This window comes from Patagioenas fasciata, chromosome 16 (genome assembly GCF_037038585.1).
Source record: "Patagioenas fasciata isolate bPatFas1 chromosome 16, bPatFas1.hap1, whole genome shotgun sequence".
Taxonomy (NCBI): Eukaryota; Metazoa; Chordata; class Aves; order Columbiformes; family Columbidae; genus Patagioenas; species Patagioenas fasciata.
The window spans coordinates 234,680-250,159 of record NC_092535.1 but is presented as its reverse complement, the minus strand read 5'-3'; the positions used below and the strand labels follow the sequence as shown (position 1 = coordinate 250,159).

The 15,480-nt window shown below is 48.8% G+C and overlaps 1 protein-coding gene across 9 annotated transcripts in view; it reads right to left on the bottom strand.

Moving 5' to 3' along the window:
• EYA2 (EYA transcriptional coactivator and phosphatase 2) overlaps positions 1-13,409 on the bottom strand; it is a 90,910-nt gene extending 77,501 nt beyond the window's left edge. For 5 of the 9 annotated variants that reach the window (XM_065850057.2, XM_065850052.2, XM_065850054.2 and 2 more), the window contains exon 1: positions 11,841-11,948. In XM_065850057.2, the coding sequence (XP_065706129.1) occupies positions 11,841-11,905 (65 nt within the window). In that variant the 5' untranslated portion in view covers positions 11,906-11,948. Of the gene's footprint in view, positions 1-11,840; positions 11,949-12,247; positions 12,331-12,430; positions 12,499-12,632; positions 12,916-13,262 lie in introns of those variants that run through there. The other 4 variants (XM_071815427.1, XM_071815426.1, XM_071815430.1 and 1 more) reach the window with 4 other exon arrangements.
• Positions 13,410-15,480: the final 2,071 nt, after the last annotated feature.

Genomic DNA, 15,480 nt, shown 5'->3' with positions numbered 1-15,480 from the left:
GAACTGCTGCATAGCTTCTAGGCTAAAACTCCAGGGCGAGGCATCACCTACATCCAGCTCACCCACGAGCTGAAGTAGTCAGATGTTGGTAACTAAACCGTGGTCTTCCTTTTGCACACATAATACTGCATCTTCTAAGCACTTCGCTGTTTGCTGCCAGGGGAGCATCTGAAAAACGCCTCCACAACTCACATCCCAGCCATCTCCTCTCCACTAACATCTGATCTGTGGATTACAATCCAAACTGCACTTCCAGAGGCAGCAGTAGATCGACCACCTGAGGAACAACAGAAGAACCCCTGTGACATTCAGGGCTTGGTTTTCAGCGACTCTGGGAAACAAAACAAAACAAAAACCACACACACACACAAACAACCACCAAACCAGAACAGCAGCCTGTACTGGTAACTCCCAAGCAATCTCTCTGCCTTTATCTTGACACACAAGCTCTTTCATTTTATTTTCTCCCCCAAACCTGTTGAGGATGGGGAGTGGGAGAGGAGCTGGGTGGGTGTCCGGCCACCACCTGAGGTCAACCCACGACACATATCAAAGTGTTCATTACCCACCTCAGTGTTCTGACTGAAGAATACACTAAAACTGAAAGAAACATAGCAAACCAACTAAACTTCCTTTCCAATAATCTGCTCCCGACAGAACACAAAATCTTCCTTCTCTCCAAGTGCAGAATAGCTGAGAGGAAACCTTACTCTCCAGCAAGAAACAGAGAACTGTGCTAACAGGGTCAGGACTTTCCCGGCCATGCCAGGGCTTCCCCAGCTACATAAACACTTTCACCACAAAGTTGCTGCACATGTTGTTTCTAACATGTGCATTGTTTGGTGCAGTACTCAGTACTTCTCCCCAAATCTCTGAAACTGCTGCTGTCCTAACACTGAATCATTACTTCTGCCACAGACACCTACTGCCAGCCTCCTTCCTGAGCGACTTTTTGGGTTGTACTAAAGAGCAGGTGAAGGGTAAAGCAGAAAGCTCTCAAGAAGCCAGGCTGGTGCTGCGGGGGCACGGGGCAGCGGTACCGGCTCCACCGGAGAGCAGCGCTCCTGCAGTGGGAACCAGACCGGCTGCTCCTGCAGTGGGAACCAGACCGGCTGCTCCTGCAGTGGGAACCAGACCGGCTGCTCCTGCAGTGGGAACCAGACCGGCTGCTCCTGCAGTGGGAACCAGACCGGCTGCTCCTGCAGTGGGAACCAGACCGGCTGCTCCTGCAGTGGGAACCAGACCGGCTGCTCCTGCAGTGGGAACCAGACCGGCTGCTCCTGCAGTGGGAACCAGACCGGCTGCGCAACTCCTGCACCAGCGAAGGGACAACAGAGGCTGCCTGCGGACACCCTGCTGCTACAGGCAGCGCTTGGCTGGCATTTCCAGCCACCTACTTCCACTCCTAAAGCTGGTCATAAGCAGACGAATTCTATCAAATATCATATTCACATTTCCCTGTGTCTACTCACATACGACACAAATGCAGACTTGGTCTAAAGAAGGGAGACCAAAATCCTCATTCCACTCTCTCCTGCTATTGTGACGGCTCCTGCTCTCCCTGCTGATGCTGAACTGTGGTGAAACCACAGCACTGGGGGTACAGGGATGAAGTCAAAGCTCTGTTATTGCAGAAAAGGGCAAAGCGATAACACTACACCAGTGTCTGGACACTGAAATAGTTCTCCACTGGGAAAAACTGACTTGTAAAGACACTTGTGGCAGAGACACCATGAGATTTGTTGTCAGGTTCGAGCTGTCAGCAGCTGGAGATATTCTCTAGCAGCATTTTCACCTGAACTCGGGTTTTTAACGTCATTATAGAGTATCAAAGCCACCAGCAAGCAGAGTGTGGCTCTCTTTTTGACAACAGTGTTCCTCAAACAACGACCAGGACGCAGCACGTGCCGCCCGCAGAGCTGAGCGCCTGCACCTGCAGAGCTGAGCGCCCGCAGAGCTGAGCGCCCACAGCCCCCAGAGCTGAGCCCCCGCCGCCCGCAGAGCTGAGCGCCCGCAGAGCTGAGCCCCCGCCGCCCGCAGAGCTGAGCGCCCGCAGAGCTGAGCCCCCGCCGCCCGCAGAGCTGAGCGCCCGCAGAGCTGAGCGCCCGTGCCCGCAGAGCTGAGCGCCCGCAGAGCTGAGCGCCCGCCGCCCGCAGAGCTGAGCGCCCGCAGAGCTGAGCGCCCGCAGAGCTGAGCGCCCGCCGCCCGCAGAGCTGAGCGCCCGTGCCCGCAGAGCTGAGCGCCCGTGCCCGCAGAGCTGAGCGCCCGCCGCCCGCAGAGCTGAGCGCCCGCCGCCCGCAGAGCTGAGCGCCCGCCGCCCGCAGAGCTGAGCGCCCGCCGCCCGCAGAGCTGAGCGCCCGCCGCCCGCAGAGCTGAGCGCCCGCCGCCCGCAGAGCTGAGCGCCCGCCGCCCGCAGAGCTGAGCCCCCGCCGCCCGCAGAGCTGAGCGCCCGCCCGGGTGCTGCTGCACGTCAGAGCTCCCCCTCCGGAGCCCTATGAGTGACTTTCCTCCTCCAGCGCGCCCGAATGAATCCCACTGAATGAATCCCACTGAATGAATCCCAGTGACGCCCGCAGGTAGAAATCCTCCCCCAAACATTCTGCCCTGATCGGTATCTTCGGAGCCTCCCTTCACTCTGCTCCGGCTGCTGCCCAGACCTTTACTCGTGCTCCTTTCGTCAGTGTCGGCAACAGGAAGCTGCACTCAGCTCTTCCACTGATCGGTTCTCTTAAACCTGACATCTCCGCATTGTAATGAAGGAACCCCTGGGTATCAGTGACAAATTACTCACCAGCTAAAGATATTTCCTTCTCTGTACCAGGTGGAAGATATTAAAATCTCTAGAGGAATTTTGCCTAGTCTGCTACAATAAATCATCACGGAATTTTCTTTTAAGGTGACTTAATTTTCCTACCTTTAAAACTTCACCACAAATTAAAAAGTCCTCAGCTGTGTTAATGAAAGATTAAAAGTCTTGTGAACTTAATCGAAGACCATAAATAAGATGTATTTAATTTTATTTTGAAAATTAATATAATTTTACTTGAACATTTTAAATGTTATTTTTTAAATAAAGAAATTTTCCTTTCTGAAAATAAAAAAATCATGTACCTACCAAAGCCAGAAGTTATCACCTTCAAAATGTTAGCAAAACAAGCAAACAAAAAATTTTCCTTTCTCCAATTATGCAACTTAACAGCGAACGGTGCTTTCAGATTCGGGTTCCGCTCCAGGCAGCCCGCAGGGGAGCCCCGCGCTGCCGGCTGCCGTCGGGGGCTCGCGCAGCAGCCGCCGCAGGAAGGCACAGCTCTGCCTTTAATTTCTGTTGCTAGACAGCAGTAGTATTTTAATGGTAATACACGATTAAGAAGTTGATACTCAAAATTTTAACTTCCCAACCATGTAGACTTCGTGTCACTTCAGCAGGGTTTTCTACTTTATCGGACAGATAAAATTTCAATATTTTATAATTAATACTAAATACTACACAACTGGCTTATGGCTTCTGATTACATGGCTTCACATATAATTATGTGTTCTTAATCATCAATTAAGTCAATTTTCAATATCATAATAGGCCCATTAAGTAACCAAGGCAGTGAAAAGAGTTCGTTTTACAAGTGAAAGTAACACCAGGACCAAGACAGAAATTAAAGTCACGCCTCACCAGCAAATGCAGGGCGGGAGTGTGTCTGTCAATAAATACCGTACGTGAAGCCTACACACAATTGTTTCTTCCTCTATTTGAGAAGGAAAAACTGAGGGGCAAGAGATCAATTAAGCAGCAGAAATGCACCCCCAAGGCGCACACCACGACCAGACGTTCAGGATCCCACAGCGCTTCTCACGAGCACAGCGCATCCCTCCCCCGCCTCTCCGGGGAGCTCCAGCTCCCACAATCACTTTCTGTCTGCTCACAAAGTTCAAGTTCAAAACAATATTCATTTTCCATTTCCTGTCCTAAACCAGGGCACAATGCTTCTGTGCATCGTCAAGTAACCATCCCACTTCACCACAGACGCAGCTAAACCCCCGCCGTGGTGATTGAATAATCCTGATTTGCGGCAGGGAGCTGGGGGGAGGAGCAGCACCGGGCTTCACGAAGGAAAGCCAGAAACCAAAACTGAATGGCACGCAACAGGCAGAAGACGCCTTCTTTAGAACAACAACTTCAAGTTTTCAGGTGCAGAGATACTGAAGAGGGCAAAGTCATTTTAAGGAGAGACAGCAAAGCTCTGTCGAAGTTTTCATGCAGCTGACATCTTACATTGCCTCGCACATGGTTACACGCATCTACAACAGTGTTGAATGGTTGCGTACTTTAGATCAGAGACCCAAGCTCGCCTCTTATTCAGAGAGAGCTGAATTTTATTAAAAACATGATTCCTCAAACGTAGGTATTTACACAAGAGGCTACTAAGGCTAAACAGAATGAGAACCTTGACAATTTTATTTCAATAAATAAACAGAAAATTAGTGCCTGCCTTACTTTCCTACTATGGACCTGACGCCACCACCACACTTCAGAGTATCAGGCCAGCGGGGACGTCAGGCCCAGCACTGAGTCACAGCACGGCAAAGGTCTCTGGGTGCAGGAGGCCACGTCCACGGCTGCCGCAGGGGCTGGCTCCTCCCGCTCAGGACCCTGCGGACCCGCCAGCTCCCACCAGCTGTGCCGAACGCCTTCGCCAGCTGCAGACGAGGCCTGAGCGCACCGCGGAGAAAGACAGCGACTGCCGCTCCTGTCCTGCGCGGCTCCGGCGCTACAGAAATCAGCCAGACCGGCACTGCCTGCGGCTACCGGGTGGTCTGATGGGTTTTTTAAAAGGTACTCGAGCAACAAGTACAGATGATTTCAAACTGCTCTCCCGTAACGGGGCAGCCTTACTGCAGTGGAGTGACCGGAGCTGCAGGCCTGGATCTCCCGCATTTGCCCACGAACGCAGGAAAGGAGAGAAGTTCTGTTGCTGCAAATACCAAGGCGGACTTGCCCCTAACTCTGCATCCCAGAACAGGAGTGGTCACAATGCAGCACTTACCAAACAGACGCCAGCAAACCCCAGGTTTTATAAATTCAAAAAATAAAATTAGCCTAGTAAATAAAAGGAAAATTTGGACACAGCCAACATAACATTCAAATGTTTTAGTTATAAAATTGTCACGTTTCATAAAAAATGGTGCTTTTTAGTTTGTTAAAGGGTGGAAAAACAATCTTTCTCAAATAAAAAGTATTGTTCAATTCTAAACAAGATTTTAAGTTGTTTCAGGCACAGAAATAGGGACAAAAATAATAAATTTGCATAGTAGCACTTCGGTTTAGAAAACTGAAGCACACATTGTGAACATTTACTGAAAGTATTTCATGAATAATCACATCATCAGATATTTACAATTAAACTCTAAACATAGTTACTTGTCGCCGAATAACGGTCGGAAGGGGAATCAAAGTGATGATACAGATCTACATTCAAAAATGATCAAAGTTATTTCAAAGGAACTGTAGGAAAAGTCACACCACAAGAAGCTGAATTGAACGCGTCACCGACAGATGTGATTGGCACGGATGCAGAGCTCGGGGCTGGGACAGCGGGTGAGCCCCCGCGCGGCGCCCAGCCCGCGCCGTAAGCAACCGCGGCCTCCCGGCTGCTTTGCTTGCTCAACCTGCTAACAAACAAACACACGAACGAACGAACAAACGAAGCAGACGCCTGCCCCACTCTCCCCTCACTGTTTCCTGTGGGTGAAGTATTTCCAGTTTCCAAGGCATTAGCTGAGATTTAGACATTTCCCCCACGTCCTCTTGTCTTTGCCTGGGAGCACCAGGTCTCCTGCTCCGGCTGACTCGCTCTGTGAAGCTCTTCCCAGCACAGCTCTCTGTGGGCTAACGAGTTACTATCTGGGCCGACTCGTATTAAATCTCTGTTTAGGATTAGTATTTATCTATTTAGCTGGGCTGTTTGCCTTCTCAAAAGCAAATGAGAATTTCTGCATTATGAGACTGAACACCTAGAATTAGGCACCAAACAGCATAAAATCACCAGTTTTCTTAAACCTTTCTGCACATCTGAGAAGGGGCAATTCAAACTGGGCCTTCTCTAATTACTGCAACCCAGAGAAGCAGGAGCCCACTGCCCAGAAGGGACAGCAAAGAGAAATCCTGTCTGCAGAGCGGCTTGGCTTGCAGTCTGTAGCACTGGTTTAGTTTAAAACGTTCCCGAAGAAGTCTATTATTGTTGAAATAATCCAAGACTTCCATTTCCCTGAATTACGGAGTGGCGTTGCAGCAAAGGCAAGCTGAGGTTCTACCGCGCATCAGCCTCCTCTCCAAAAGCAGAGGGGGATGGATGACACGGGCATTTCACGCAGCACTCGCGCAAGGACACGGACATGAAGGAATCTCAGGTTTGTAACCAAATACTTTAAACCTTCATTTCCTTAAGAGGAAACCAGCTGGGAATAAGTTTGAAATGGGCTATCATCACGGAAGCCTCTAACATCTGAAAAACAAACTTCAATCGGTTTCTACCAGTCTCTGTCCATCAGTACAAACCCTTCACCTGCCTTTCCAGTTGCTGAGGCCCAAATCACATCCAGGCTCTCCCAACCTCAATCCCATTTTCACTCCTTGTGTTCAAACCTGGCAGTAACAGCACACACAGAAAACGCACAGCAAACAACAAAATCCCCCACCCCGGCAAAACACGCACCCTGCCCCAGCAAGAAAGTGTCAGTCGACAAACAGGCCCAAATTTCACAATGGCTGAGGTCATTCCCTTTAAGTCATTAGGGCTTGTGGGTGAGTTTTCCTGGTGGTTTTAACATTGGTTTCTGTGACTGCAGTTATGCTTATTTATGCATTTAAGGCGTATGATCTAATACACTTAGGTTTAACTACTTCATTCTTTTGACATTCTTTCCAAATTATAAAAAGGATTCTTGGTGTTTTCACTGCCTTGGTAAAGAAACAAAATTGCTGTCCACATAATTTCTTAAAAATACAGAACAGAGTAAGAACTTGTGGAAAATAATACAAACAAAAAAACCCCTGCACCCCCCTACATAACACGTACTTTTGTTCTCTTCCTAACCTTCTGACGGAAGTTACTATTTTTCAGAAATAGCTGTTTTGCTGGCTTTTTAAAAAACACTGTTCAGGTCCTCGGTGTACGTCAGTTACAAGTTATCAGCAACACAGAAGTTCACTGCATTGTTTTAAAAGTCTCTTCTATTTTTACTGCTTTGCTTTGTAAGAACCGCACATTTGCGGTACGCTTCATTCACCTTGCATCTTCCACAGCCACTTTGATCTCTACAGCAATGCTCATCCTACTTTTGGTTATGATCTACCAGGGTTGCTCTGCCTTGATAAAAATCACAACTTCTAAAGGAAGTTTAAATCATCTTCTCCCTCCCAGGCAAAATCAAAACCAAACAGCCCCACCACCCAAGTCGGGCTGGAGAAATTCACCAACCTTTCGGAAACATTCAGAAACTTTTTTAAGAAACTCAAAACACGAAAATTATGTCTACGTGTACATGCACATCTCTCCCCCAATGCTGTGCGCAGTGCACGACTATCGGTTGTAAACCTAATCACACCGAAACACTTAAAGTAACCTTATCAAACTAGAGGCCATGGTTACTTCTATACAATGGATTTCCAGTGTTGCCAACACTGTTTCAAACATCCAAGCACATTTCTAGCGAACAGGAGGAGGGAGGGTACCCACCAGCTTTGTAGGAGGCAGGGGCCGTGTTCCTGCCCCAGCCCTGGCCGGCAGAAGCGCCACCCCTCCTGACCCCAGCCCAGCATCACCACCAGGCACAGCTGTTTCCAGTCTGACTGTGACCCAGCCACACCAACAGCGACACAATGTTACTCAGTGGCACACAAAACGCTCTGGACTTCCCACGGGGTCAGGTCTGCATCTCCCGAATTCTGTAAAATATCACGATTTACAGCCACCCACTTCATGGGGAGCTCAACAACGTCCCAGGCTCCCCTCTCCCCTGCTGCTCCTCCTTTTCCAGGCTGCTTTTTCTAACTGAACCCCAACCAACATCTCCACAAAACCCCTCCTTTAAAATTCCTGATGAACCCTACCGCAACCCCTGCCTTTCCACAGGGCCTCTGTACATCAACGCGAGGGAAGATACCTTAGCACAGCGCTAATGAAGCGCTGCCCAGAGCGAGCAGGGTGACAAACAGGATGAGAGCAAAGCTAAGATGCCATCTCGACTTCAGGCAAACAACCTCTTCTGACCTCTGGCAGCTCCCACACACTATTAAACAAAAAGTATTCTCTCCATGTTAACGAACCGTGTACAACCCAACAGATAACACTGATGTTAAATAAACATGTTTATATGTGACTCCTAATGCTAGGACTTCAGCAGCTACAGACAAATTATTTTAAATGGGAAGGATTATGTTCACGTAATCTTTCTCCTCTCATTTTCCACATCTTCAAAATAATTCAAATACGTAACTGAAATCCAAGCAGAAAGACTGAGTGAAAAGAGCTTTGACTATTTTTAATTAACATTCACTCTGATGCACTTCATGGAACCATCGATGCAGGGACTACAATTTTGGATCCAGTTTTCCTGTCACACCTCTCGCAGCCGTGAATCAAGAGCAGCTGAGGAGCTTGCCCAAGAGGAAATGGGATCAGGTTTTGTGTGCCCTAATCAAAACGCATTTTGCAGCTGACTGCTGAGCCCCCCACCCTCCACTCCCGCCCCAGCACTCCGGTGGCACCAGACCCACCGAACCGCAGCACCTGGGGCCCAGAACCACCCAGCCAAGATGAGCAACTATTGACACCCTAATTGAGGGGCTTATCCTCACCTGATTAAAACAAGGTGTTTGTTAAACATCATTACTTGAGTTAAGATCTGCAAATACAGGCGAAGTATTGTTTTAAGAATTAGACTGCCATGAACAATTGTTTTCTGATGAGACCTCTTAACAAACAGTCCCAGCTGGGATAGTATTTTTGGCTTTGCAGTAATGGGAGGGAAGGAAATTTGCTGAGTCCAACCTGTCCATATCGAACTGGATATTGTGCCAAGACATTTGAGTAGTAAAGCTTTTTTCTTTTTTAGTAGACGTGCCCCCCCCCCTTGTACTTTTTACTGAACTAAGCCACTGGTATAACTATTTTTTCTGTCCTGTGTAGTACAACGTGACATTTAATGAAAAGAACCTGATTGTTTGCCCAGCAGACTACACCATGTGCTAATAAAGTTTATATTGCTATTGCTGTGAATAATGCACATGCATATGGTAACTACACGTTGGAAACGGCAGTACAAGGTTTCCCTATTTGATCTACAGAATGACCCCTCCACTTATGGGATATACTTAAAATCCTCATATTAAAACTGCAGCGTTCCGTGGTTTATGGAAAGGATTTGAATTTGCAACTTCATTTAACAGTTCATCCCTAATAAAAGTCACTCCAGCCAGGCAAAACTAATTCAAAATATTGTCTTATCATGCTAAGAACTTCTGATAGTTTTTGCAAAATTTTAAAAGCATTTTTCACTGCACAAATAATCTTAACATTCATTTCCACAGATTAAGTCTAACAACCTGTGGATTTATTGCAGAAGGAATTTACTATAAGGACTAATTAGTCTTCAGCACTGTTCTTGCTTGTTCACCAGTTGAAGACACCTTAAAAACATCTGGTTACTGCAAAATTTGGCACAGAAGAAACAAATCTTACTGAGGAGAATTATAGCTGATTTCAGAATAGCTGTTTTACTACTACACATCATAAATAACAGTCGGCAAGACAGCAGAAAATTACTAACTGCTTTAATTGTTTTCTTCGTCAGCAGTGTGCACGTACACACACGGACGCACAAACGCAGCCACGCCGACCTCCGTGTGATGCCTTCCAGGCTTGAAGTTAAACATGCAATTAGTTTATGTAGGATTAGTAGTGAAATTAGTACATTTTCAGGGAAATCTAGCACATTGACCAGAGAGGCACAACACAGCAACACACAAGATTCTTTAAATGATATACTGAGATCAAGTTCGTTGTATTAATACCCAAATTTCATTAGTTTGTATAATAAAGGCGAACCCATACACATTGTGCAGTTGAGTACGGGGCTTATTGTTGGAGGGGGAATTATCAACATTTTTATTTCTCCCTAATGAAGCTTCTCTAATGAAATTTAAGACGGCCAAGGCTGTGAGATATTTGAAACAGGAGCCCATTCTGAACATTTCAACCAAATAATGGTGATAAGATTAGAGAGTCATGGGAATCAAGTCTACATATTATGTGAAAAGAAAACGAGCTGAGGGGAGCAGGCTAAACAAAGCAAAGCAAAACAAATCCATGAGCCTAAACCTAAGAGAGTGCAGCACTTGTTGTTTAGCCAAACGTTCAGACCTGCTGGTGGGGAGCAGATGAGGCACTTGAATTGCACGGGCGATTTGACTCAGTACCTTCACAGTTTAATTCTGCACCACACATCCAGAGTTTTTCTTTTTTCATGAAGAGATGCAAGTTAGAATAATTGAGTCAAGTTATCAGCTACGGTGTCATTTCAAGTGAATTTTTAAAACACGCTGAAAAAGCTTCTGGAATGTTTCCAAAACTGATTATTTTCAAGATATTTGTACTGCAAGTCCTACCTACTTGCCTGTGTAACATTTGAAGCCACATGATGCCTTGGATTTCAAAGTAGAAATAAAAATTAAGTTTGTTTAAGAATAGAAATGGTTAATTCATGTCAAAAAGGATGATGTAAATTAATTTGTCCTGTACGTAGTGACAAGTAACACAAACCAGTGCAACACTAAATGTGTGAAACTATCTAAGAAACATTCGTTCAGGCACAGAACGATGAGTTTAAATACATGCGATTCTTCTGGAGACCAAACTGCTCTAATACACACAGATGTAGAGACGTAGAAATAATTTAGACATGGTTTCTCAATATATTGGGGGGCGAGAGGGGAAGGAACCCTTCTATGGATGGCATAGCAGAAATAAGAAATTCTCAGTAAATTAGTAAAGTTCTTTAGAAGATTAAACAATAAACCATTCCTGCCATTGCCTTTAACGGCGCTAAGGGATGTGTGAATTTGGTACTATGCTGAATCAAATTCCTGTTGATAAATTTGATGTAGACCAATAAACTGTTTCTTAGTAAACCATGTGTATTTTAACAATTACAATTTTATACAACAGAATATACGTTTTGAAGTGTCTGAAAAACAGTAGCTGTATACCATCAATAATTTCCTTTAGAGGCCATTCACTGGGCTTAAGTATAATTTAGCACTCAAAAAAGTTTACTTAAACTGCATAAATCACAGGACGAGTTTTCCTCGTGTGAACAACCGCGGAAAAGGGCATTTATTTTAACGCACGCTTCAGTTTTTAAAATAATTACTAAACGAAAGCAGCCTTGAGGTAAAAGCAAACGCTACGCTGCGCATCAATCAACCATCTCTGAATTTCGGGTCGCAACCCCGCAGGCAGGACCCCAACGCGCTGTCGCGCTTCACGCCCCGGAAAGCACCGCACCGCGCCCAACGCCATTCCGCGCCCGCGGAGGGCGGCTCACCGCGCTTCCCCGAGGGGTTTCGGGGCGAGCGCCTCGCTCCGCGGCAGCGCCCTCCGCCGTGCCCCCCGCCCCGCGCCGCTCCGCGCACCGGCCGGCGCGCAACACGCGGAGGCGGCTTCACACTTCGAACAGCCGGCGGGCACGCAAAGCCCCGCTCGGGAGCGCACCGCCGCCCGCCTCCTCCGCGGGAAGCGGTGCGCGCGGAGAAGCCGCTCCGCGGCCGTTCCCCCGCCCGTACTCACCGGAGGCGCAGCGCGGAGCCGCAGCGCTGCGGAGTGTGCGCGCCCGCTGCGGGCGCAGTGAGCATGTGCGAGGCAGGCGCGCATGCCCGCGGAAGGGAGCGGAGTGGGGCGGCGGCTCCGCACCCCGCGCTGCGCCCAAGGCGCGCCCACCCCCCTCCCCGCCGCGGCTCCCGCCGGGGCTCGCGCGCTGCGCAGGGGCGCGGAGCGGCGCGGGGCTCGAGCGGCTGTCGGCACACGGCGCACGAGCGACGGCGCGGGGGTTTTTGATGGGTTCCCCTGACCTGTTGCTTCCCCGGCCCCTCCGCCCCCCGCGGCAGCCCGTCACCCGCGCCTCCGGCCGCTGACAGCACCGCGGGGCTTTCCCCGCGCTGCCGCCGTCGGGGGCGGCCGGTCCGCGCTGCACCTACCGCACGCGTGGGGCCGCGGCGTGTCGCAGCGGGCGCCCTCGGAGGTGTCCCAGCGCCCGCACGGCTGCGCTGCCCGCGGCGCGGTGCCGGGGCGGAGGAGGAGCCTCCCGCGGCTCCCGCACACCGCGGGGCCCGGCCGGAGCGCGGGGACGCCCTGGCAGCCCCTCTGCTATTGTCACAAACCTGCCCCGGGTGACCCTCCGCCGCTGTTTTGGCTGGAGGAGCGCTGTCCCGGCTGCTTCCCCCGCGTTTTCTGACAAAAGCCAGTCAGTATTTCCACTGACAGCAGGTATCTCCTAACACGCCCTTTTTGCTTGCATAGCTGCAAGTTTTTAAAAGATTTGCGGTTTAAAACTTGGAAGCTTGAATACCACTTGAATACTACCTTATCTGTAGGCTTTCCTTCCATGAAAATCATCATTCTCGCTACAGTCCTTGTATTACTGATCTCTAGTGACAATTTTAAAATAAAAATTTAAAAAGAAGGGCTTTTTGTGGATGCTCGGTATGCGCACTGTGCCACAGAGCTGTAGGTCCTGCAGAAGTAGCTTCAGTCCTGTGCGCCATCCCTCTGCACTCGCAAACGCAGAGCGTCACACAGCTCCTGGCTCCCTGGAGGGTGAAAGCCCTCTGGGTGATCTTGCTTCTAGCTCTGAACTCCTCAAGGGAACCAGAACGGATTTATGACCATACAGAGGTGCTGCCTCATCTCCTGTGTCAGCACAGAATCAGAGGCAGTCTCTCTGGCGTGTGCACCTCGAGGGGGACTTCTGCCTCTGCCTGACATCGGTCTCCACTGCCAGATACATCATCTGCTCCTCCACACGTCCAAGAGATGCAACACGCACCTCTGGAGGGCTCATGCTGGGGAGATGGGGTTGGGGCCTCCCACCTCATGCACCCTCCATGCATCCCTTGTGCTGTACATCATGCACACAGCTTCACCCTTCCCATGCCGGCCTCGTCCCCACACACGGCACAGGTAGCACACAGCTGCCCAGTCCCACCGGCGTACCTGCTAGCTGGGGATGCAGCCCGGCCACAGTAGCATTGGGGGGTTTCATTTCCACACCCCGCTCTTCCTCTTTATTCCCCCCTTCTCGCCAGTCTGAGGCAGACCGCAGCTCTCCAGTTCTGTCTCTCCAGTACCGAGGATGCAATGGAGGAGACCTACAAGTCCTTGCCCTGATGTCTTTTATTACACCTAGCCCTTTCCTCAGGAAAGGGATATCCCATGGACCGCAGTGGAAAAGCTGAAGGAGCACAAAGGGTGTTGAGTTCAGGGTTTGAACAAGCTGCAGCCCACTCATGGATTTAGCTCAAAATTTTGACAATGGAACAAAAACATAATTGCAACGAGACAGCTGGTTTTACTATCAAAATCTCTCAGATCAGTTGAACTGCAAAGTGTGTTCCTACAATCCGAAGGAGACAAAGCTCCCAGCATCAGTTTGGAGCTGGCAGGCTTCCTAGCACGAGCTACCTCCCGCCGGCCCAGGAAAACCAAAGCCCTTTCAGTTGTTATTCCCCATCAGTTCTCAGCACTAACCCCCTGATTTCCCCATGGATTATCTGCAGTTCTGAGTTTACACTGCTCTCACATTAAACTCAGAGAGATCGCGTGTTCGCGAGACTTTCTTGCTGCCTCTCTTGCCTGCAGTTGTGGTTCTGGCGCGGAGGGTCTGGAGTACACTAAAGCCTTCAGATCCACCTGGAGAAAATCTCCTTCTCCCCACAACCTGCCCCCAAAACTGATTGCCACATTAGCTCCTTTTGAAGCTGGTCTTAACAAGTAAGTTTGTATATACTAATCATCTAAAAATGCCTTGCATGCAAAATTCACCCGACCCCTGATTTCACAACATATTTGAATATAAGCTTAGTTTTATGCATGTGAATGGTCCCACAACAGTCAATACAATTATTTACTTAAGTGCTTAAAGCCAGGCAGGTATTTAAGAACTAGTATTGTTTGTGGTAATGCCACAGCAAGCCAGTCAGAGACCAGGACCTCATTGTTTGTACAGCACCCTGCACACAAAAAGACACTCCTTGGCCCTTTCGGTATAAGTGATTTTCGTAAGTTGTGAATTGGTGCCAGAAACACCTCTCTTGAGCTGGTGGGTAAACATTATTTGCCTACTCTAATATCCCTTCTACTTACTAAAAACATTGTATGCAATATTTGGAAAAGTAGATAAGGGCACAGTGGGAAACGAGTGCAAAGAGGAAGATAAAGGATATTTTTCAGTTTGGAATTTTAAGTATTTTCATCATTGTTTGTATCCAGAAAAATACCTGTAGACCTTAAAAGCAATTTAGAAAGGCAAGGGAACAAAATGGCTTCTGCCCCTTGGGTTAGACTGTGGGCTGGGGTGCACGGGTCATGGTGCTGCAGGGGCTGCCAGGCTGCAAGACAAGAGGAAGTAGCAGTGCTAGTAGCTGGCTCAGCAGAATTCCCCGTGCCACCAAGCCGGGTCATCATCAGCCATATAATGACAAGGGTTTCTCAGAGTGGGGGATTTCCTTTTTGTTTCTGTGCGTGTGTGAAAGACCAAGCCAGGTTTAGAAAGGGGTTTGCCTGACCTCTTACCTTGTGCTTATTTCCATTTGCCATAAAGTTAAAGATCCATACATTCACCAATGGAAACGCCTCCGATCACCTGGCTGGCTGACAGTGTCCTGGACAGATCGAGGATCTTTCCGCGGCGCCCCAGGGGACCGGAGCACCCAGCCCACACCCTGCCCTTGGGCACAGGGGAGCCACCTCCTGCCAGAGCCCGGGACCCCGGGAGCTCCTCCTGCAGCGTGGGGCGCGCAGCGCTGCACCTCGGCCTCTCAGAGGGGGCGAGGAGCTCGAGCCCAACGTTCGGTTGCCACAGAATATGTTGTTCCCTGAGGAAATTGGTCCAGTTGCTGCTGTCCACCTCATAATCAAAAAGAACAGAGTGACATCTGTACAAACAACTGGCTCAGTTCCTAAAAGCAAGAAATAAGCCAATATTTAACTTCAGCATCCTGTCTGACAATATCTGATGCCACTCTCCGGTAGAAACCAAGGTAAGAAACCCTTAATAAGGGTATAGAGAATTTATTGGGTTATCGAATGTGATTAAGCCCAAGCATAGAAACGCACTGAGTCAGACCCTGAGTGTCATGAAATTGCTTTACAAAGTGTAAGATTTTAAAAGCAGTGAACTTTGGGATCTTGCTAATTGTTCTCCGGCCCTTGG